Source organism: Diadema antillarum, unplaced genomic scaffold (assembly GCF_040938485.1).
Source record: "Diadema antillarum isolate AM-2024a unplaced genomic scaffold, OU_Dant_1.0 seq00000989_RagTag, whole genome shotgun sequence".
In the NCBI taxonomy this organism is placed as follows: Eukaryota; Metazoa; Echinodermata; class Echinoidea; order Diadematoida; family Diadematidae; genus Diadema; species Diadema antillarum.
In genome coordinates this window covers 61,586-84,701 of record NW_027271829.1, presented here as the reverse complement: position 1 = coordinate 84,701, position 23,116 = coordinate 61,586, and the positions used below count along the sequence as shown (strand labels likewise).

Genomic DNA, 23,116 nt, shown 5'->3' with positions numbered 1-23,116 from the left:
CTAAGCAGAATTCACTCTGCCTCAAGCAAAATATCAAAAAATCTGAAGATTTGGGAATTGCTGTAGGTCCCTCTGGCAACACCCTCCTAATGTTGGGGTATTTGGCCCTGCCATAGGGGCCCTGGGGGGCACCCCTGCCATTTGTACAAACTATGATTCCCCTTGATGATTCTTGCTTTGTATGGTCAAAATCCAGCAAGAATTTGTCCTTCCCAAAAAGAATAGTCTGTTTACTGCTACTCCTGTAACATAAGAACTGTCACGACATGGCAACCTAAATCACAGAAAAGGGTATCGCTGGTAGACGGACATCAGTATTTACATAAAATGACAAATAGCATGTAGGTATCTGACAGATATTACAATTATTTTGTTTGTGTACTTGTCTTTTTCAGGTGTGCCTGTGGCAGCACCTCCAAGTTATCCTTGCTTGCTATGAAAGCATCATGTACCTCCAATGTTGTACTGCACCAGGATCGAGATTTCCTCTGCCGGTTTCTGTAGCTCCATGGTTGCCTGCTCTGCAGTGGCATTCCTCAGGTTCACTCCATTGTACTGCAGTAGACAAGGCGGGACCAGATGTAAGCACACACCAAATGATATCGGAATATCAGTCAACACAGGACATTCATAGTTTAAAACAGAACAGATCACCTAGATGCATTTTAAGGTTTTCATGATAAATCAACTTTCCACAAAAATTTACTGCTTGTGCGACAATGGGGGTAGGGAAGAAAGGTTCTTGATTCAAGTCTCTGAAGCAGCAGTGCTTGTGTCCCTTGGTAAGGGACTTTATAAAATGGGTTCGAGAATGTAGCCAATCAGAAGTGCTGAAATTAGTCTTTGTGCGCTTTTGATTTTCTTGCTGACATGTTCAGCTGTGCAAAAAGAGTGCAACAAAGAAGTATAACAGCATGGTGTGTTATCCTATAGGATATTACATAGAAAGCCTAACTGCACGGTCACTGACTTCACAATGTCTACACCAGCAGTGCACACTCAATCCGTTGTTATAAGCATGTCACACAGTACTATACGCGCTCTCAATCTTGTAAACAACTTCTAGATCGGGCCGCCTGCCGGCCTTGTGCATGAGCGTCATGCCTTACTTTAGTGTACGAAGTGTATGCATTTTACATATGTGACACATTTACACAAGTATGCAGGATGGAGGTGAAAGAAGAGAAGGGAATAGGAGTCCTACCTCAAGGATTTGGTCCCCCACCCTGAGACCATCCGGCTTGTTGGCGATGCTTATGTCTCCAATCTCAGAGACAAAGATCCCAACGGCATTTCCGCCGTAGATACGCAGGCCCAGGCTCGCACCGGACTTCTTCAGGAACACAAACCTGGGCTTGCCTGCCTCTAGGTAAGAGTCCGCTGATAGCATGCTGGTAGGATAGAGTGGAGAACAGAATTCACGTGATGATTGGTTCTGGAACAGAACTTGGAAGATGATTGGTTTCGGCAAAGGAAAACCATGTGCCATGTCATCTTCTGTCACATACCTTCTGGGCTAGCTCCCCTAAAACAAACCCAAACTGCTGTGACTCAAATTAAGAAAAAGACTGTCGAAGATGGCAAACTGAGCTAGGTTATAATGTTCAAAGAGGTGCAACACTGTGGTCACAACTGGGTGCATGCAGGGGCCAGTGATATATTGCCCTGTGTTACATCCACTGCATCACGTGATGTATCATTGCAGACCATCAACGTGGTAAAAGATTTCACAACTTTTATCCTTTTCTGGAGTTGGTACAAATTTCGAGGTGAAAATAGTTGTGGTATATCTTTACAGAGGTGTATCTGTCATAAAGGATAAACAAAGTCCTTGCCTGGCTGTACCCCTTAATGTTCTGTTAGCTAATTTCATCACTGATTTTATCCAAACTCCTTTACTTTCTTGTTTTCAAGCAAGCAAATTTGGCATGAATCTGTTTTACTCTTGCATGATTTTAACACAATGTGATTTCCAAAATACCTGAGACACCTGAAAATCATGACAAATACCAGTCTTGGCTTCTGTCAGGCATGTAGTTTCTCTCACTCACTCTCTCTCTCTGCACTTCACTTATCATTCACACAGAACCAGAGGAGATTTAACTTGGAAGAAAACTGGGGAAACTTAATATGTATTATGTACCTCTGGGTGCGACTGGCCCGGGGGGTGGGCGGAGTTATGGTGGGTGTGGGTGAGTTGGTCCTGGTACTGGTCTGAGATGCAATTGGGGTAGACTGTGTGCTGGAGCACATGGAGTCACGTTGACGATCACCAATTTCTGCAACGAAATCAGTAAAATACATGTTTTTTTCACATCCATAAAACTAGGTGGATGACAAGCAAATACTTTAGTCCTACCTGTACTATTGATTATCATCCCATCCCCACCCCCCTCACAAAAAAAAAAGATAAATAAAAATAAACACATAAATCAAATAAAGAATTGAAAGAAACAGCATCAGAATTATTGAATATGAACCTTTGTGTGTCTAGCACTAAGCTTAACTTGATAAGCTTTTTCACCAGCAATCCATCGTCAAACAAGACTTGACATAGTTTAGCTCACTCTGGTGTAGCAATGTGCCTCAGTATAACATCCTGGGGCCCATTTCATCAAACTTGTTATCAGTGACAACTGCCACATTTCTATGACAAATTTGCTCTCAGCCAATCAGATGCAAGGATTTCAGTAGCTTGTCACATCTATGACAACTTGTCACTGATGACAAATTTAATGAAACGGGCCCCAGGTCACAATAGAGATTAGGAGGCTAAAGTCATCTCTATTCATGGACAATCCGTTTCAAGATATCTGTGCCATATGGCAAACAGAGCACAGGAAAGGTGAAAGCAGATTTTGGTGCCTCAGATTAATGCATAATTTACCATTTGCAGATGAAACAAAAACCTTGCATTAGTGCTTTAAAATAGTTCTAAAATGTGAGTGAGGGACAGAAACAACCGCTGTAAAAATTCGAATCCGTATAATCGATGTTAAGTATTGTTAAATACACAAAATGTGAACAATAGTTATAATAAAAATGTTTTCAGACTAATGCATCAACAGTTATGGTTTATTGAGATATATCTCCTTATATTCAAGGTTTTATTGCAAAAAAAAAAAATTATATGGGAGGATGTTTTGTGATACAACAGACCTACACATATCCATTAAAAGTGACATCTTGAACATTTCTTAAATCACTGCTCCCAAAGGTAAACAGGACCTTTAAGGTCACTAGGGGGCTGTTTCATTACAACATCATCACATAAAAGTCTTTACATAAATCTTGGACTGTCCTAAGTCACTCATATGTAGCTAAGTGTATGAGAGACTTTCAAATCCATGTCATGAAGTCTCTCACAAGGGTGTCTTATGAGTGAGAAGTCTCTCATAAGACTTTCATGTAAACAGACCCCTGGATGCTGGCCATTTTGTGGCAGTTCACTGCTGGCGCCTTTCACACTCACTTGTTTCTGTTGTACTGCGCCATGATACTGATGCTGTTGCCAGGACGAGTCAGTATCTGCACAGCCAACTCGTAAGTAGCTCGACGTAAGTTGATTCCATTGAACTGTATTGGCATGAGAAAAATAGATGGTTATTTATCATCACATATGTGGGCTGCCGTGTAAGGTATCCCAAGTCACATGGAACTTGAAAGATGTCAGACTGGAACGATTGAGACATAAATGGAGGGTGTGTCTCTCTCTCTCAAACAACAATGTATTTGATTGTTAACTTTTTTTCTGTGCATAGCTACCCACATCAATTTTACAAAATAAACAGTTTACCCTATCAACACACAGCAGACACTGTATTACACCCATAACATGAGCTAGCATTGTAGAATGTTATCACTTTGTCACATGGATTGTGCTGATACCACAACATTAGCTTTTGCCTCAAACAGATAATAGATCTGATCCTATTCATCATGGCCCAAAATGTTCTGCAAATAAAGGCTACTATCTTCAAAGCAACAATTTGCACAAATTTTCATTTCGTCAGACCAACAACCAATAACAGCAGTAACTACACCAATGAATAAACACGTATTTGAACGTCAGCAGTCTGGTACATTGGGCTGTATTAGAGAAAGAGAAGGAGGAAGAGACAATACACGAAAGATTGAAGGGAGGAAGGTCAAACGGAATGTTGGTGGGGGTTATCTCACCTCCAGTATCTGGTCTCCGTACTGCAGCCCGCTGCGTGCAGCTAGGCTATTCTCAGTGACAGTATTGACAAAGATCCCACCGCGCGGTCCCTCCTTGATAGTGAATCCCAACGTCTCCAGTGTCTCCACCGTCTTCTCAATCACAATGTGTCGAGGATCATTGCGCCCCCTACAGGTGATTCCAAGAACAGGGCAACATGTGACTTTGATTGCAAAAAACGACATGGGAACTAGACACTTTTCATTTCTGCCACTTTCCTTCAGAGCAAGTACAATACTTTACACTGTCGGCTTAACGAGATCTGCGATGATGACATCCTCAATACTGAATTTCAATTGATTTTATTTCCAACAGAAATCTAATGAAGAATTTCATGTCACTTAGGTGCAACAAGAATCCACATGACATCATAGTTTTAGCAGAATAGGAAAAAAACAATGATGTTGAAGGCAGAGGCAAGGTCCTTCATAACAAAATGTTAAAGGTAATGAGTACATTGATAACTCACGACTAGCATCGCAGTATAAATACCGTATCATTGACCTGGGCCCCATCTCATTAAACAAGCTTGCCAATTGTCAAATATAATAGATGCAGCCATCACTGAAAAACTTCAGTGCCCACAAGTGATTGGATGAGAAGAGCTTGAGAAGCTGTACCTGTTAGGGGGACCAATGGTGATAATGGGTTCCAGGGAGCCACTGGACTGATACTGTGAGTCATCCTGGAGACTGGAGGACGTGGGACTGCTGTTCCCAGAGTTGCTCAGGGAAGCTGTGTCAAGGAGTCAAAGTGAGTCAAGTAAGTGATACCATTGAATTCTAATGACAACCAAAATTTGATGCAATGTTTACTTTCACTTTATTATGCATATAAAAACAAACAAAAGCAAAACAACAGAATGCTTATTGGGAGTTGTACTGGAAAAAAATTGAGCATTATACAATCCTGGAGGTAATAACTTAGATAGATAGATGGATAGACAGATAGATAGATAGATAGAAAGATAGATGACGTATTGATAAATTGATAGGTAAATAGACAGATGGACAGACAGACAGTTATACAGATAGACAAATAGAATGATGAATAGATAGATGGTCAGCAGCAAGACTGATAAATGATTAGATCAATAATGACTTTCACATTACCTTCTAGGCCATATAATAATACTTCTGATGACTTTACTGCAATATCTATCAACAAGAAAAATTCAACGAATCAGATAAATCAGTGACAAATTGTGCATTCATTACAGCTGAAGTACATAAACACTAAGAGAGTAAAAGGGGATCACAAGGAAGCTCCAGAAAAAATTTTTGAATTGAACTTACTAATGTCAGAGGAGCTAGACGGCCCAGGGCTTGGTCGACATGGGTAACCTGGAAGATGTATCCTGTCAAACTTGTTTGGCAGAGACATATACCCAGAAGACCTGTGTTGGATGGTGTACGCATCCAGGTGCAGATCAGAGTTTGTGCTCAGACTTGAGCTCTGGTGCTGTGGTCGGTACTCCGGCAGTGATGTTTGTGATGGGGCCTTTTCTGGGTAGATGTGCTGGACGGGGAAGTTAAGGTGGTCGGGTGACACCCGAGACAGCTTGTAACTTGAAGAAATGTAGCTGGGAACGATATTGTTTGGCTGGACAATTATCTGGGCAGGAGTGGGCTTTGACTGCTGATACCAGGAGTACTGCCAGCCATTAATCATGCTTGGGGTGCTTGGCTCAGAACCACCAGGCATTGGGAAAGGGGGAACGGTATTGACGGGAGTTGCGTGGAAAGTCTGGAGGGAGTCCTGGGCTCGTCTGGGGAATAATGTGGCGGGCAAGGAAGCCTGGAGCTGCCCTTCCCTAGTAGGCACTATTGCACTTTCACAGCTCAGTGTGTTGTTCACTGGAGGCACAGCTGAAACCGATACCGGCTTGAAGGCAGGGGCTGTGATGTCGTGGAATTCAACGTTGGTTATGGAGAGATGCTTGCTGTTCCTGTCACGCCGAGAGTAATCTGTAAAGCCCGACTCCATGCTCGCTGCTCCTTCCGTCATGTTTGACGTGTCCGGTATGCTGCTCTGAGAATTCATCAGAGGGCTAAGAGGTGTAACTGTGACAGTCGTGCTCTGAGCTGGCAATGATACATGTGATCCTTGGGTCCTGATACCAGTCCCTGCGGAGGGGGGAGACTGCCACCGACATTCTGAACCAGAGGACGACTCTGATAATGAAGGGTGGTGCCGCTGTGATGCCTTGAAAGATGACACACGTTCTGGAGGTTTCGGTTTGGCAATCTCTGGCTCATCAACGAAAGGGGGGTCTGGCCAAGAGTCCTTGTTTGGGAGTGGATTTCGTTTGCGCCTCTTGTGACCTTCTTTCAAAGCATCTGGTGGAACTCGAGTGGGCCAAGTACTGTGGTCAGGAAAGGGACTGCTGTGCTTCTGGCTCTTTGTAGGCACTGTTTTGTTATCAGAAAAATCCTGCAAGAGGTTGTCATTAGTGTCACAATTCGCATCCCATTCCCCAGAGAAATCAGTGTTGCAGTGGGGCTTAGCGGACTGCCAATCCCTCCCGCTACTGTTAGACAGGCTGCGGTAATGATGCGGCGACTTCTGCTGCTGTGAGCTGCTGTCAAAGGATCTGTGGGGACCGTGGGGGGACGATGGGTGAGCTTCCCTGTACGAAAAGTCCTGTGATCTGGGCCTCACTTGTTGCACATTCCCATTAACATGATTTGGCGCTTTCAGCGCTACACTAGGTACACTTCTATTGTTGCACTCATCCCAATTTGATTGGCTTGACTTGTTACTTTGTCCTTGATGGGGCATGGGTGACGAATATGGTGGTCTGTTTTGAGGACCCATCCTGTAAACATGCCCAGGATGCCGTGGGTTCATGCCCCGCATAACATCCCTGCTACGGAGACTCTCGCGCCGAGGATCATTTCTGGTAAATTGCCCTGAAGGGAGATTTTGAAAATCCTCTATTGATAGCGGCACATCTCTCTGGGAGTGACCATGAGTATCACCATTGGTGAGAGGGTAGGCATCACTACCACCATCATTAGAGTGCATGCTGAGCCGGTGGGCATCTTCTCTTGACAGGGATACCCTGGAGGCGTCGCTGCCATGACTGGATTTGGCACCAGGGTAGACATCATCAAATGCTTGCCTCTCATTCATGGTGTCATGACTATGGAAGCTCCGGCGCTGTGGCAATGGCTTGGCATTCATAACAGACAGCATCTTGTGCTCGTACTCATACTGGCTATTAGACTTTCTTGGCTGGTGCGGGGACTTCACAGACAATTCTTGATTATCGTGTACCACGTAGGACCTCCGGCTGCTGCGGTGCTGTGAGTCCTCCCGTTTCAGGGAATTCTGAGAATACTCTGTCCCATTGACCCCCCTCGTCTCACGATTGGTATCATGCATGTGGATCGGTTCTCTGACAGAGTTCTGCCTTGACAGGGCCACAGGGGTGTGCTCTCCACTGACGGCAGAGCAGCTCTCTCGGCTGCTCTCCCGCGAGTGTCCACTCCCCTGATGCTGCAGGTAATCCTCTCGCTGCGCACTTTGTATTTTCTCAGTCTGAGCGCTGGTGTGCTTGCTGCTTGGATGAGGGTTCCCGTTCTGATCTGCAGTCTGGCCCAGCATCTCCATTGGCAATGGGAACATGGGAGTGGTCAGGCTGGACTTGGAGGATGATGTCTCCTGGCTCTTAATGGACTCCACAGTGGGACTGGTGCTGGATGACGTTGGCATCCCAGTTATCCTGATGATACTCAGCATCACAGACTCACAGCTTGACGACAACATCTTCTCCACCTCTGGCACAGACTTATCTTCTACCAGGTTGCCGTCAACCTGTGGAAAAGAAATACAAAATGTGTTTTACCCTAATAATCCATTCAATGCCACACTTTGAATTCAAGTGACCCAATAATACAATGAAATTAAGCTTTTAAAACAAAACATTGCAATCACTTTAACTGTATATAATCCACTCTTACATTTTTCAGGAAATCTATAGTTTGAACAAAAACATCAGCTAGTTTTCCTAATTTTTATGCTTGCTAAGCCCCATCCCTGAAAAAAGAAAAAGAAAAAGAAAAATAAATTGTGGGCATGGTTTGAGACATATGATTTCATGGTTGGAGGACATGCTTACTTTGGGCCATACAGTTGTGTAGTCAAGTCATAAATACGGGATGATAATTCACGTTTGTATTACATTTACATTTTCAGATGTCGTATTGAGAGTCAAAGTCATAGAATAATTAACTTTGTATCAATCTGGCAAAGATTGCACAAATATTGTCCTTTTGTGAAGTCAGTATGAATCACTGAGATCACAGTAGCTGTGATATCATGTTCATGAGTGGTGTATCGGTCATATAGTAAACACAAAGTACTTGCCTGGTGGTATCTCTTAAAACCAGCATTTTGTCCCCCCAAAAACCTGAAATTCATAAAATTGTTCTCAAGCATCAACTTGTTTGACTTCATATACTCTGGCAGCAGGAATGGAAAATGAATGTTCATATTCACTTGCGTAGAGTATTCTCAGCAAGAATGGAAAATGAATGTTGACATCCACTTACGTAGAGTATTCTATCTCCTGGAAGAAGGCTTCCCTCACTGGCAGCAGCAGAGCCAGGAACTATCCTGCTGATGAAGATACCCGTGTCAAGCACGAGACCATGCTCCTTGCCTCCGTAGAACAACTTGACTGGATGATGGCGAATCCCAGAGGGGCGTCGCCGCTTGACAACCTAAAGAGAAAGCAAAAAGGGGGTGGAGGGGACACTTTTTCTCAGTTGGAGACACCATAAACTGTTTTTGCAGGCCTTCAGACTTAGCAATATCTACTTTAAAGTTGTGATTAATTTTGGTTCATAATGTCAACCTTATCAGGGCCCTGTTTCATAAAGCTGTTCATAAAGTTACGAATGACTTACGAGCGACTGGTAATCAGTTCTTGTGCTGAATTATTGAAATAAGTATTGATGTGCTGTATAAGTATAGCACATCAGAACTGATCACCAGTCGCTCGTAAGTTGTTCGTAACTTTACGAATAGCTTTATGAAACACCCCCCAGTTCTGTTTGTGAATGACAGCTATTGTTCACAAATGCTGACTTAGCATAGGAAACAAGATGTGTGGGAGTATGATTTTTAGAATAATTGTGCTAAAAACGTCACTGTTCTCTTATTTGGTATCGCTCCCCTTTCACAGCTCAAACAAAAATGTCCTTCCATGGGAAAATAAAGAGAAATGGGCAAGCATGTCAAATGGTCTACTACCACAAGATCATGCTTACCTAATATCTCTGCAGTTTGACCATTCAGTTGTTCACTACATAAAATTATATCATCACATGACCATGCTTTGTGAACCATCCTTACCATGTCAATATGATGATATACTTTTATGTAGCAAACAGCTGAATGGTAAAGATGAGGATGTTTAGGAGGGTAAGAGGCAAAGGGAAGGGGATGGGGGGTAGGAGCCAAGACAGAAAGGTCAGAGTCTGTACCATGTTCAGAACTCCTCTGCTGTTCTTCACAGCCTGCGCAGCGATATTGCAGTCACCCCCGTTGGTCAGATCGACATCGTTGACTCGCACAACACAGTCATTCACCCTGCAGATGGCAGAAATTCACGAAACAGACAAAACTTTCAACTACGTATCAGCCATTTATGCTACGAAATGAATCAAATATGAGCCACAAATTATTCTGCTTGCCGTGGTTTTTCAAGCAATTGTGTTAATTACAGTCTTCGAATTCATTTATGGCAATTACTGATGTGCAAAGAAAGCACTTAACAAACTTCATACACTCTTCTTGGGAAATAGTACATTTGATAATACCGTATCAATGCCTTGAAAAGTCTTTGAATGCTCTGCAACTAAGGGGTCTGTAATAAAATGATGGGAGTAATCATTTCATTGTTTACATTCTGAGGGAGAATACATTCATGCTCTTGAGCTGCCTAGCAAAAACTAGAATCTGTTTTGGAGGAAATTCTATGAAATACACATTTAAATACATTCCAGGCTTTATTCATTAATCACACAGCTGCATAAACTGCCAAACAATCACTCTTTGAGCATTTAGTTCCTCAGGCATTAGAAATACTGACCATCATTTGTCATCTAGGACAAAGGGTGACTTACAGGAAAGTCTCATAGTACATACTCTGCATGAACCGTTTGTGAGAAGTGGAATAGACAGTAAAGTAGAACTGACCTCAGACGGCCATCGGCCACACTACCCTTGTCCACCTTGGTGACCACCACGGAGCAGTCGTCAGGAAACTGGTGGTCCTTGTTGCAGTTGCCCATGTCAAAGCCGAGCATGGACATGTCACCGTCATCCTGGCAGGTGAGGTTGGGGTAGAGCATGGATGTATTATAATCATCACATAACATTAAAGACACTCATATTCTGACAAGAGGGTATTATTGCGTCTATTATTGAACTGCAGCACTAATATTGACCAATATTCTTGTTTGATCTCTCTCCCCTTCTCTCTCTTTCTTCTCTTTCTCTCTCTCTCTCTCTCTCTCTATTATTTATCTACCAATTTATCTTTTTCTCTATCTTATACATCTTTGTCATATACACAAGCTAAAATACAAACATTCAAACATGTACCGAAGTCTGAAGTTCCATGATCTTCTAAGGAAGGTAGAGGAAGAGTATGGTTAGTAAAAGAGAAAGAATACTTAGAAAGAAGGAGATGGGGAAGAGGATACACAGGATACAAGAAAATATGGAAAGGAGCAAAAGAAACTCATATTAATACTACACCAAAAAAGTCACAATATGAAAATGGAAGGGAGACAGATAGGACTAAAGTCAAGAATGAAGATGGTAGGAGCAGGAAGGAGAGTTTAACTCTGTTGCTGCCATTGGCAACTTTGCTGTATACAATGTCAATGCCATTTTAAAAGAGAGCGGCCCTCAGCGGGTTAACATAAAGTACATACCATGACTGTTCCCAGCTCGACGCGCTCCATCTGCCACTCCTGAGAATCAGCGTCGATGGCCGAGTCCCTGCTATGGGCGATCAGCTGACGCATTCTGGCCCCTTCTTCTTCCTGCTGCATCACATTTTGCCTGCAATTTTCAAAGGGCAAAATCACCACAAAAATATAAAAATATATCACAAGTTTAGATTTTCTCATCCCCATCCACCTTCCCCTCTCTTGCTTCTACTTATAAGGTCCTTAAAATTGTTCTCTGATACTATAAACATGGAAATATTTGCAGTACATCAATTTTCTCATATTTCACGCTTTTTTTGGCTAGCACACATTCTATAATAACCTGTGAAAGTATCTTCACAATTTTCTCTACACATTTTGAACAGGTTGAATGATGTACTTTGTCGGTGGTGCCTCCCTGGTACGAGCATGTGTGAGTGTACATGTGTCCTAGAAGTATTAGTAGTTTCCATTTGAGCGCATGTGCGTATGCAGTTATTTCAGAGAAGGCTGTACATTCAAATGGATCGGCAGTGCACCACAAATTAAACAACCTGTGAATATATCTTTCAGCTGTAAAGTGCAAAAAATCAATCATGCGAAAATATCGACATTTACAGTAGATTGATCTTGTGCAACCATTTTTGGCCTGATGACAATGAGTACAAATACTGTAAAACGCGGAATGTTTGTGTGCATTTCAATTTTGCGAATTTCGTGAGAGCCAAGATTCGCAAAATTAAAATGCACGCAAAAGTTCTTGTCTACACTGTATGCACTGAATGTTGAGGCAACTCGCAAAAATGTCATGCCGCAAAAAAGGCCGTTGGCTCCAATTCGCGAAAATTTCATGCCATGAAAACTTTGTGTTTTACAGTATGACAACATGGAAGTAGAGGAGGTACCTACTTGCTGATAGTACAGGATGTCAATAGACAAAATCTTCTCTACAAGAAATATACTGTGTCTTGACCCTACAGAGTTCAGTGGACTCACAACCATGGTTTGTGTGTGTGTGTGCCTGTGAAGCTGAGGGAGAGAGAAGTTTTCTTACTCAGCAAATCTGACAGTTATTAAGAACATTATTGGCATCATGATAAACAAACATGACTTCTGTGTGTGTGTGTGTGTGTGTGTGTCTGTGTGTGTGTGTGCGGCAGAATCATTGCACAAGTAATAAATTTTCTTTCCCTTTCTCTTTTGGGAAAAAAAATAGAATACTGGTTACTGTTATCATGTTGAACAAAAAATTTCTGTGACATGGCACATTGAAGTTTTGTGAGCTACATTGCAATAAAACAAAAATCAAGCTACTAAATATAAACGCAATAAAAACTGTCCATCCTTGCATCTAATTCAGACAGGAAAGAGAATTATGCTTGGAGGCAAATGTCTGTAGGAAGAGCACTGTCATAAATGTTAATTTAGTATGGTAGCTGCATTTACCAGGTACCGGCACTGCAGAAAATGAACTCCTTTCATATACTAACAAGGTGCATATGATAACCAACTTTTAAGCGCATCTGATGTGATGCACCCTGACAACACATCCAAGGCTGCATTAAATGTCAATTAACACAGCTGACTTGCAGCCAGGCCAGTGTGTGGCAGCACTGACGATCAGTCAATATCACGGCCAACGCCATCATTAATGGAGCACAAACCACACCACCACGGAAGACGCAATGTTACAAGCTTTTCTGTCCATGACACAAACAAGCATGCAGGCCTCTGAAACTTGACCCACAGAGGACGGGCTGATTTTGCTGCAACACACATTTCCCATAGACCCTTGGCCGAATATATTCAGGACTCGTCCTGACGGGCCTACTGCACTTTACCAGCACAATGCCTCTACACCTCACCTCAAAGTCCGTACTTGAAAATAAAGAATAATGGACGAAAAACTATTACCCTAGCATGCACAACTGAACACCATTCTTCCCCTCCTTTTTTAACTCTAGAGTATTACATTTCCAAAGTGGTGTGGATTGATTTAAGACTGAGATAGTTGTCCAGTGTCTGCAAGCAGAAATAATTCAAAGCAGTCTAGTACTTAAAACATAAATATTTCCATAATTGCGTGAATCATGCTGTAAACAAAACAAAAAATCACATCAATCTTTTTTAAAGGTGTGAATGGTCTACAATACTTGGATGATTGTCTTATCAATGAAAGAAAAATGTGGTAACAATTGCAGATTGCAAACTACTCATCTTATCAAGCAAGACCTACTTAATGCGAAAACACGGGACAAACTTGTTTTATTGCATCAAAGTTCTCTTACACAATGGCCGACTTACATGACTTGGTTCAGTTCTTTGGTGACTTCATTCTTCTTCCTCTCCACATCATCTGTCTTCCGCAATGCTTCAGCATAATCGCTAACGGCACGGTCACGCTCTCGTCGTAACTTATCGCAGAGGGTGCGGATACTCTCTCGCTCCTGAACAATCTTGGTCCTTTCACTGAAGGCCCGGTCACGCAAAATCTTTGCATCTTCTTTTTGCTGCAATACAGGGGGTAAAAAAAAAGAGCAGTTAGAATATTAAGTTAAGTTGGAACAATGCTGCTTAAATTCTTAGAAACAGAACTTCAATTCAAAATACTTCATTAATTCTCACCTTATTCTCATGAATAACAGGCACTTTCATCCACACACGTACATATATACAAATATGTTGACTCCATGGGAAATACATTCCAATGAGAATTCTAATGATAAAGTCTCTCCCATTTTACATAGGGTTATTGGTAAACCAATATATGATAGGATCATGACTCTTAACCCGTTGAGGACGGGCTGATTTTGCTACAACACACATTTCCCACAGACACCTGCCTGAGTATACTGGGGGGGCTCGGTCCTCAACGGGTTAATGGTTAAATATCTCACCTTGACAGCTTCCTTGTAATCCCTCTGCAGGGTGTCCACTGTACGTCTCAAGGCCTCCACCTCCTTGCTGACCTCCTTACACTCATTGTGGGTCATCTCCTGCTGTTGCATGGCCTTGTAGTTCTCCTGCACCTTCTCTTCCAGTTGGTCCAGGGCCTGCTTACGCTCCCGACGTGCCACTGCGACTTGCTGTTCGTATTTTTGGAGCTCCTGGAGGATTCTCTCCCGCTCTTTCTTTGCCATCATGGTGTTGTTGATCAGTTCCCGGTAGCGCTCGGAGTACTCACTGATTTGTTTCACTGCTTGGTCATGGCTTTGCCCAGTTTCAAGGAGCTTCTGATGTAAGCGATTGTTTTCAGCTTGAAGGCTGTTCAGTCTCTCTTCTGCCTTCTTTCTCTTGGTGATCTCCATTTGAACCTCGTCCTGCACTTTTTCGTTCTCCTTGAGGACTTCAGCACGTTCGCTCATGACTAGACGGTGCTCCCTCACTGCTAGGTCACGTTCCTCCTGGGCCTTTTTCAGAAGTTTGACATCATGAAGTGCCTTGAAGCGTTGTTGCCTGAATTCATCATGCTCCCTTCTGCACTTGTCAAACTCCCTCTTGGTAGAGGTATACTGCTGGCGCAGCAAGTCATACTCCTTGAGGATTGACTCTCGGTCACTTCTCAAACTGTCGATCTGGTGCTGCATGTCCTCCTGCAGTCTGTCCATCTTGTTCATGCTTGTTCCATGGGTACCTTTCAACTCGGCATAAAGCTTCTGCATTGCATCATAGTCCCGCTTCAGTGTTTCATATCGGTCCATGGCCTTGTCATACATCCGTTTCACATCTGGCTGTCCCATCATGCCAACTACCTCGCGGCTCTGTGCTCTCAGGTCGTTGAGCTCCTTGATGTCATTATCGTGCATCTGCCTGATGTCGTTCATCTCCAGCTGCACCTGGTTGCGTTCAGCCATGAGTTGCCTGTATTCCTGCTGCAGAGTCTGGAGCTCATTCCGCAGCTGGTCCCCGTTGCTGGTAGCCGCTTGGTACTGCTTGCAATAGTAATCTGCCTCCTTCCGTGCCTGGTCGCATTCCTTGGTCAGTTTTTCCAGCTTGAGCATCGCCTTGTGGCAGTTCTCCTGCAGCGTCTCATAGTCCCGGTGGGGAATCCCCCTATCAGACCGCTCCAAGGAGCGGTCGGATGGCATGCTCATCCTCTTGGGGATTCTGTATGGCTCGTCGATATCACTATCCAGGCTGCTCTGCTTAGATGCCCCTGTCTCCCCCGGCCTCCTGCCCACTGAGGCAGGGATGTTCCTGTTCATGGGTGGAGGAGGTATCATCATCCTGGGGCCTGTAAGGAAAGAGAAACAAAGTCATAAAAATGTATTTCGTTACCAGAATGTCATGCCTTTTCAGCAAACAAATTCACTGGAGAATTCAATTGACACATGCTACAACTAGAGAAGCACTCTGAGAGCGCAGACCTCCGCCAAGCATGCAGCTCATTTCCATCACTGATCTTGTTCTTCCATATATATATCAGTGATTTCCACCCATACGTACTATAGCATGCTGAAAGTGTTTATAATACTAGTAGTGTGCTGAAAGTCTCCCGATTTCCTAATATAGAAGCCTTTGTTACGTCATAAACCCTCAGCTGCACAGTGCGCCTCATCCCAGCAGAAACTAGAGCACGCACTTTAGTGCGCGCATGCAAGCCTCAAATACATGCACCCTGAACTCCCAAGTTCACTGACCCTCCCTGCCAAAATATCAAAAATCCTTCATAAATTCCCCCAAAATTCTCGGATCACTACCAAAAGTTAATCGTTTGTTACTCGTGTCATTCTCAAACTTCCCTGCAAGTTTCATCCTAATCCGTTGTCTACTTTTTGAGTTATTTTGCGCAAAGACAAACGAACGAATGAACGTACAAACGAACGAACGAACGAACAAACCAACGGTAACGAAAACATAACCTCCTCCCTTGGCGGAGGTAATGATTAGAAAACTTCACATTATTTAGAATTCTGAAGTGCTTTGGCTTTTCCTTTAATATCAAAATGACACTTTCACATTTGGTTATACCTTGCTCAAACCTATCAAAATATCATTCTATTTCTTGTGAGGGGGGGGGGGAGGAGGGGTGAAGGAAGAGGGGAAAGAAATGCTAAGGTAGAATCTGAAATACAATAATCTTGTTCACTGCCTGATCCTATTCAAATTTTGATGTACTCAACTGAATGCAATTTTCATCAATCAAAGAATTTGTAAGAAAAACAGACAGACAAATGAGACAGAGCCATTTCACTCAATTCAGAAATTAATATATATTTTTTTACATATTTACAAGAGTGGCAAAACCAGTTTCATTGTGACCTTGCATGATTGAGACAAAAATGGTTGAATTTGTTAGTTTTGCTTTGGATATAGTTTTCCCTTTTTTTGTGGGGGGGGGGGGGAGGGTGGCTTCCCACTCCAGAGCACTCCTCATGATGAAACATGGCACATTGACAGTGATAGCTTTTCCAAATGCTGGCCCGAGTTTGGGCAAACCTGCCACATCTTGTATCAGATCTCCCGATCCCTAATTGCCATCTCCTGCCTTGCTACGTGAGCACAATATCAAGTGACAGTTGAACTGGTTACCACACATCACAAGCTAGCACGCCATGTCTCATTATGTATTCATGATCGCAGTAGTGGCTATTCGATCAAATAGACTTGCAGCAGATGCAATGCGAATCTCCAGCTTCACATTCAATTTATGTGTGGGGGGGGGGGGTTTCGAAAGAAAGTAATTATATCCTAAGCATTTGCCTGCTTCTGTCTACAGTGAGTGTTCAGTATATAATCTTGAACATTTGATTGAAATCAATAAAAAAGAAACTCTCTGCAGCACATTCATTTCACGTTCCCTTCCCATGTTTACAATGTGATGAATTCATATATCATACTCTATGTTGGACACAAATACACAAATATGAAAAAACAAAAGTCTATGATTATACTGACTTGTCATACTGTGTATGGGAAAATGTATAATGACATCAGCTCCTACACTCAATAAAATTCTGTTTTAATCCAATTGTGGTGCTTGAGACCCTTATATTAATCATCTTGACGAGCCTCACACTTAAGGACTCGGAGAACGCACAAATATCCCCTGTGTCTGTTCACTCTTTTTCCCACATCATGCAAGACAAGCAAGTATGTGTTGCAAGATGGTTTTACTTGTAATGCATAACATCCCCAGTGGCTGTGCACGCACATCACATTAAAACATACTCAGCTTTGCATCATCTACGACAATATATTGGCTACCATTTTCCTTGAATTTAATACGTTGTGTTATGAGGAAATTGAAAATGAGGAATAGGTAAGATCATATACCAATAAATCAATATATGCAGAGTGACTGCATGCAGAGAGCACAGTAATTAAAACTGTCTCTGCGCATCTAATTAGTTGGAGCTGTTTAATGGGTAACCACACAACATATAATGTGGTATTTTTGCTGTCATAGTGCTACTGCTCTGCGCATACATGATTGATTCTCTTGCACGCACCCTCACCCTTTCCCTAGCAATCTCTCCCTCTCTCTCTCTCTTTCTCTCTATAACTCTGTATATATATTTCACTATATATATATCTCTCCTCATCTTTCTCTCTCTCCCTCCATTTATCTACCTCTAAATTTCTCAATCTAGCCTTATCTCTCTCTATATATCTATTATCCCTTTCCCTATTTTTTTTTCCACACACATACGTGAGTGTATGGGTAATATAATGTATCACAAACAAATCCCACCTCCCCAGGTCTGAATCAAACGGGAGTGGCTCACATAAGCCAGGTGTAATTGTGCCATGGCCACTGACATCCCTGATGATTATCCGAATCCTGTTAACTCCCAACTGGGGGTTGCTCGTGCTAATGAATGACCTTCTAACTGATAGTAGCTTCATCGTCATCCTCCATTCGTTGTCGTTTTATTTTGTTATGGCAAAAAGAGGAAATGAGATTGAGTTTTACCAAACCCATGAATAAATGACATCCAAACCTGTGACTCTATGTGGATAAAAGACATGTGAACTATTACTAATATGTGTGTTGTATTGGACAGTGGTGATACCTACAATTGACTTGTGGCTGGTATAGGTTCAACAGCTCTTGACATCTGCGAGTTTACATTTTTCGATACTTGACTGACATGACACTAAAAAACAAAGAGAGACATATTCAAATTTTGCACAAGAAGCTGATATTTCTGAATATAGTATCAATACATAAATTTGAAGTATGATAGGGTTGCCACTTCAGTTAATTGAGCATGGATACATATAATAGATACAGATATGAATAAAGTAATGTCTAAAGTTCCTTGTGTCATGTACCTCTGTATCTACAACACAATACCACTGCAATTAAAGAATAAGTACTACAAATCATTGCACTGTTGCTCATTTCCACATGAAGCAATGTTATAAAGAGCTTTCATTTTTCTGCACCAGGAATGTCACTGTGTGACAGACACAGCACACTAAAAGACTCCATCATTACTATTATTGTTATTAATGACAAATCTAGTATCATTAGGTACTCCAAATTTACAGTACCTGTATCCTGGGGAACAACTCAAGATTTTGTCAAAAAGTAACACTGCTTGCAATGTCTGAATTATTTGAACAAAGCAGAGCAACAGAGGCGGATAGAAAGTCCGACAAATTGACATTCAGCCCATGTATGCAATATACTGGCTGTCTGCTAGTTTGTATGTAAAACTCATACTGCTGGCTGCACTAATCTGTTCAGGGCTAATCAAGCACATCATAAGGCTGACTGCATGTGATAAGAATATTCATTATGAATTCAAGGCACCACAAATAAAAGATAAGAATCTGGTTTCTGTGAGGCAATACAGAGAGACAGAGAATATAACCTACATTTGTGGAATCTTTGCAATCACTTCATCCTCAGTTAAACAGTGGTTTGTTGTAGTAATTCAACTGCATACTTGCCAACCCTAAAATTCAGTAGATGGGAATAGGCTTAAACTATGGCCAAAAAAAAAAAAAAAAAAATGAATGTTCACCCATCTTCAGTACGTCATTATCAGCAGAGGGTGTTGAAAAAAATAGGAACACAAAGTTGAATGAAGCTTTTTTTTACCTAAAAAAACAGAAAAGTTCCTATCAAATGGATACAGTTGACAGGCATGCAATTGTGATTTATAAGAAAGTTATCCATGTATTCCATAGAAACTTGGAGGCATACCGAAAAAGATACTGCCCTGCCCGGCGATGTTCTGGATAATGTCAACATTGACGGCACTCTGCTGCATTTCATACAATGCAAAATCTTCTCCACTTAACAAAATCAAGTTGGAAATCATTTCCCTCTTTTCCAATTTTGGCAAGTCCTCTGTCTTCATTTGTTTTCTCTCTGTTAGACTAAGCCAAAAGCCAATAACTGATCCAATCAAGACAAATGATCTAAGCAGCATAGATATTATCAAGCCTTGAGGCTCTACAAAATCCCTACTTCCATTTGAGCCAGCAGCTGGTGACTGGTTTCTTCTTCCTCTCCAGCCAACTAGTCTACAGACCATGAACTTTACAAACAAACATTAACCCTCACAGTGCCACATCCTAATATCTTAAATAAACATACTGAAAATAAAAACATAAAATATTGTATTGCATATTTTTGTGGAAGATATATAATACTTCTAATAGGAACTACAGAAAGTGATGGTTTTCCTTTTTCAAAGTAGCCAAGTATGCTGACAGACCGAATATGATTTGAGAATGCTGATCGACAAAAGAGGAAAAATTAATATACCCATTACGAAACTAGAAATGTCGCTACAGCGACTGGTTATACCCCCGCCAAACAACATTTCATAAGCTTTGGTCAAAACAACATTTCATAAGCTTTGGTCAAAAAACTGAGGAAGTAGTTAAATCCGCAAGATCTTTCCTTGATCTTCTGCCATTAATATGCCGTTACCATGGCAACGTACTTTCGGGTACTGTCGAAAAATGCGTCTTGCACATCTACAACCAAAGGCACACATCTGTACCAAGTTTCATGGAAATTGGGCAAAAACTGAGGAAGTAGTTTGCAACACAAAATTTTCCATAATTTTGGCTCATAATATGTGAGCTGTTACCATGGCAACATACTTTTTGTCACTGTCAAGAAATGTGTCATGCTGACCTATATCCTAAGACAAACATTCAATATGAATTCCATGAGAATTGGAAGAACACTGATGAAGCAGTTTTGCCATGAAGCATTTTGCCCTATATTTTACCAATAACATGCCGCTACCATGGCAACGCACTTTTTGCCACTGCGGAAATATGTGTCTTGCACATTAACATATTCAGATGAACATCTGTACCTAATTTCATAAAAATTGATCAAAAACTGTGGGAGGAGTTCGCGACGCAAGATTTGTACCCATTTTTGCCCATAATATGCCGTTACCATGGCAACGTACTTTTGAGTACTGTCAAAAAATACGTCTTGCACATCTACAACCCAAGGCACACATCTGTGCCAAGTTTTATGGGAATCAGTTGAAAACTGAGGAAGTAGTTCGCGACGCAAGATTTGCAACGGACCGACCGCCCGACCGCCCGCCCGCCCGCCCACCCACCCACCCGACCGACCGCCCGACCGTCCGATGATTCCTATATACCCCCTTCAAACTTCGTTTGGCGGGGGTATAATAACCAATGGGCTGAGACTATGACCTGGCTCACTGAGCAGGCTGGTATTACAAGAAGTTAACAAATGATGTTATATCAACTTAAACAATTGAAACTACTTAATACCTCCATGTAAAAAAGATTACCTTTCACTGTCTCAAACCAAAGGTATGTAACAGTCTCAATACAAGGCACATCCAATTCTTATCAGATATGAGGGAAACTGAAGCTTTGACTCATATAAATTTGCCATCAAAGGAAAATGGCAATAGCTATATAAAAGAGAGAAGAAAAATGACTGCTTGCATAGTGTCAAGGGAAACTCATTCCCTGACACTTGTAAATGTCTTGTGGGAGATCTAGTGAGAGACCACAAAATACAGACATAACCAGATGACAGTGTGGTAACTAATACCTACTTGGAACTTTCCCATTCTGTCCAGCCATCTCCAGGAAGTAGAAGGGCTGATTGCGACGAAGACAGAGTTTCATGAAGTTGAGTCGCTTTCTCTGACAGAGGGATGCGAGGGGCTGTGACCCACAAGAATACAACAGGGATGCCGCACCAGCATTGAAGTTCTCGTCAAATTTCCATCTCTCTAAAACGATGGAAGGGTTTGCCTCGCTGTCAAAGCTTGCAGTACCATTGACGCAGATTTCAGCCTTGTTAGCATTGTCTGGGAGAGGCTGATTGTCAATGGCTGTATGACATTGATCAGAAAGCAAGTTTTTATTGGTGGTGTTGATGTCACTGTTACAGTAATTATTTTGTAGCCATCTTGTCACAGAAAGGGCCCCAGTGGGATGGAATGCACTGGTTCCATTCTGTCTAAAGTCAGCATGGTACTCCAGGTGTTCTAATTTCTTTTTAATGACAGCAGCATCGTTACATAACGACTGTTCAAAGTTTGAGAACTGATGTGTATTGGAAAGTGGGCTGGTGTTGTTGGACTGGGCTGCAAATTGATGCTTGCTGCACTCACTCACACTGCTCTCCACACCACAGCCCCTGTCGGAAAGCCGTCGAACCGTCGACTGCTTCGCTTCCAGATGGAAATCGCCAATGCTGTGAAACACCAACTCAGCATCGCTTTCCTCGCCGACAGAAGACCTCTCCAGCCGCTGGCGACCCCTGCTTTCATGCAGGCGCCATGTGCCCATGAGCGGGATGCGCTTGCTGGGGTTGTGCTGCACCACTCCAAAATTTGGGGCAATGACGGAGTGCCCAATCCCGTCCTGAGGAGAGCTGTCCCCACTCGTGGACACCTGGTCAGAATCGGAGTCCAGCATATCTGAACGTCGCTTGAGGACAAAAGCACTCTTACATGCACTTTGGGCCATCACAATGACCTGACTAATTCTCCTTGAATTTGCCGCTACAAATTGAATACAACCATATTTAGACGCACACCATTCACATCATTAGTAAGGATGCACCGGCAATCTTCACAGTTTCTTGATTTTGGCTGCAGAGTGCACTTCATTAACTCATCAGCTGTCACAATACGCTTCTGCAAACTACGACCGCTAAATGGCGCATCCCTCAGGCTATCAGCACGTCGCGGTTGATTTCCAACAAACACTGGCACATGTCTCAAATGGCCACATTATTAGCTCCCTCTCGGACAATACTCGCATCTGTGTTTCTCGTCCCTGCGTCAGTGCGACGGGGTACAAGCACTCTTGAATCCCCAGATAACCACTTTTATCAGTCAAGGTGGATAAAGAGTCAATTTACAGCAAGATTGCTTTTGTTCCACAAATAGAACACATCACTTCTTTCCAATCCAACTCCCGTCTGTTCAATCAGAAAAGAGGACACTAAATTGAAGGCAGGAGATATTGCCTCATTTTTCTTTCCCTCACTTACTTGACAGTTAGATCTCTGTTTGTAACTGTAATTGTCACTTTACCAGTTCCTGCAGAGGTGATGATCAAAGCGGGATAGAAAAACACATGACCTTCTTCTATGATGCTGATGGCATTGTCCATTTTTCCCACGTATAAAGGGCTGCAAATAGATTTCTTTTATTGGTTTTATTATTGCTGTTTACAAACCGCCTCTACACCTCTTTTCCTAAACCTGCTGTCTCCCCAGTCGTGAAGGGCAATCAATTCTCGAGAAGGCAGTCGTCACACTTTAACACCACATGACTGATGTCACTGGCAATACTCCTCTGCACCATCCAAGGGTTTCCTCCAACATCTCGAGAAAGGAGAAAAACATTCAGCGACAGAGCAGTCTCTGCTCGTTCCGAATTTTGTCTGCGCCCTTGAAGGAAATTCATTTCACACATGCCTGCATCCTGGAATTACACTACGCTGCAGTGGCTCCGCTCTGAAGCATCAA

The 23,116-nt window shown here is 42.4% G+C and overlaps 1 protein-coding gene across 1 annotated transcript in view; it reads right to left on the bottom strand.

Annotated features, from left to right (window-relative positions):
- Positions 1-22,693, bottom strand: part of LOC139742253 (disks large homolog 5-like) — a 31,593-nt gene extending 8,900 nt beyond the window's left edge. Inside the window, exons 1-14 of the mRNA XM_071652832.1 lie at positions 21,186-22,693; positions 14,064-15,400; positions 13,471-13,676; positions 11,170-11,299; positions 10,427-10,554; positions 9,712-9,817; positions 8,776-8,946; positions 5,515-8,038; positions 4,840-4,954; positions 4,180-4,348; positions 3,474-3,576; positions 2,144-2,279; positions 1,205-1,391; positions 453-555 (exon numbers count right to left, since the gene is read on the bottom strand). Coding sequence (XP_071508933.1) covers positions 453-555; positions 1,205-1,391; positions 2,144-2,279; positions 3,474-3,576; positions 4,180-4,348; positions 4,840-4,954; positions 5,515-8,038; positions 8,776-8,946; positions 9,712-9,817; positions 10,427-10,554; positions 11,170-11,299; positions 13,471-13,676; positions 14,064-15,400; positions 21,186-22,107 — 6,337 coding nt within the window. The 5' untranslated portion in view covers positions 22,108-22,693. The remainder of the gene's footprint in view (positions 1-452; positions 556-1,204; positions 1,392-2,143; positions 2,280-3,473; positions 3,577-4,179; positions 4,349-4,839; positions 4,955-5,514; positions 8,039-8,775; positions 8,947-9,711; positions 9,818-10,426; positions 10,555-11,169; positions 11,300-13,470; positions 13,677-14,063; positions 15,401-21,185) is intronic.
- Between the last annotated feature and the right edge of the window lie 423 nt (positions 22,694-23,116).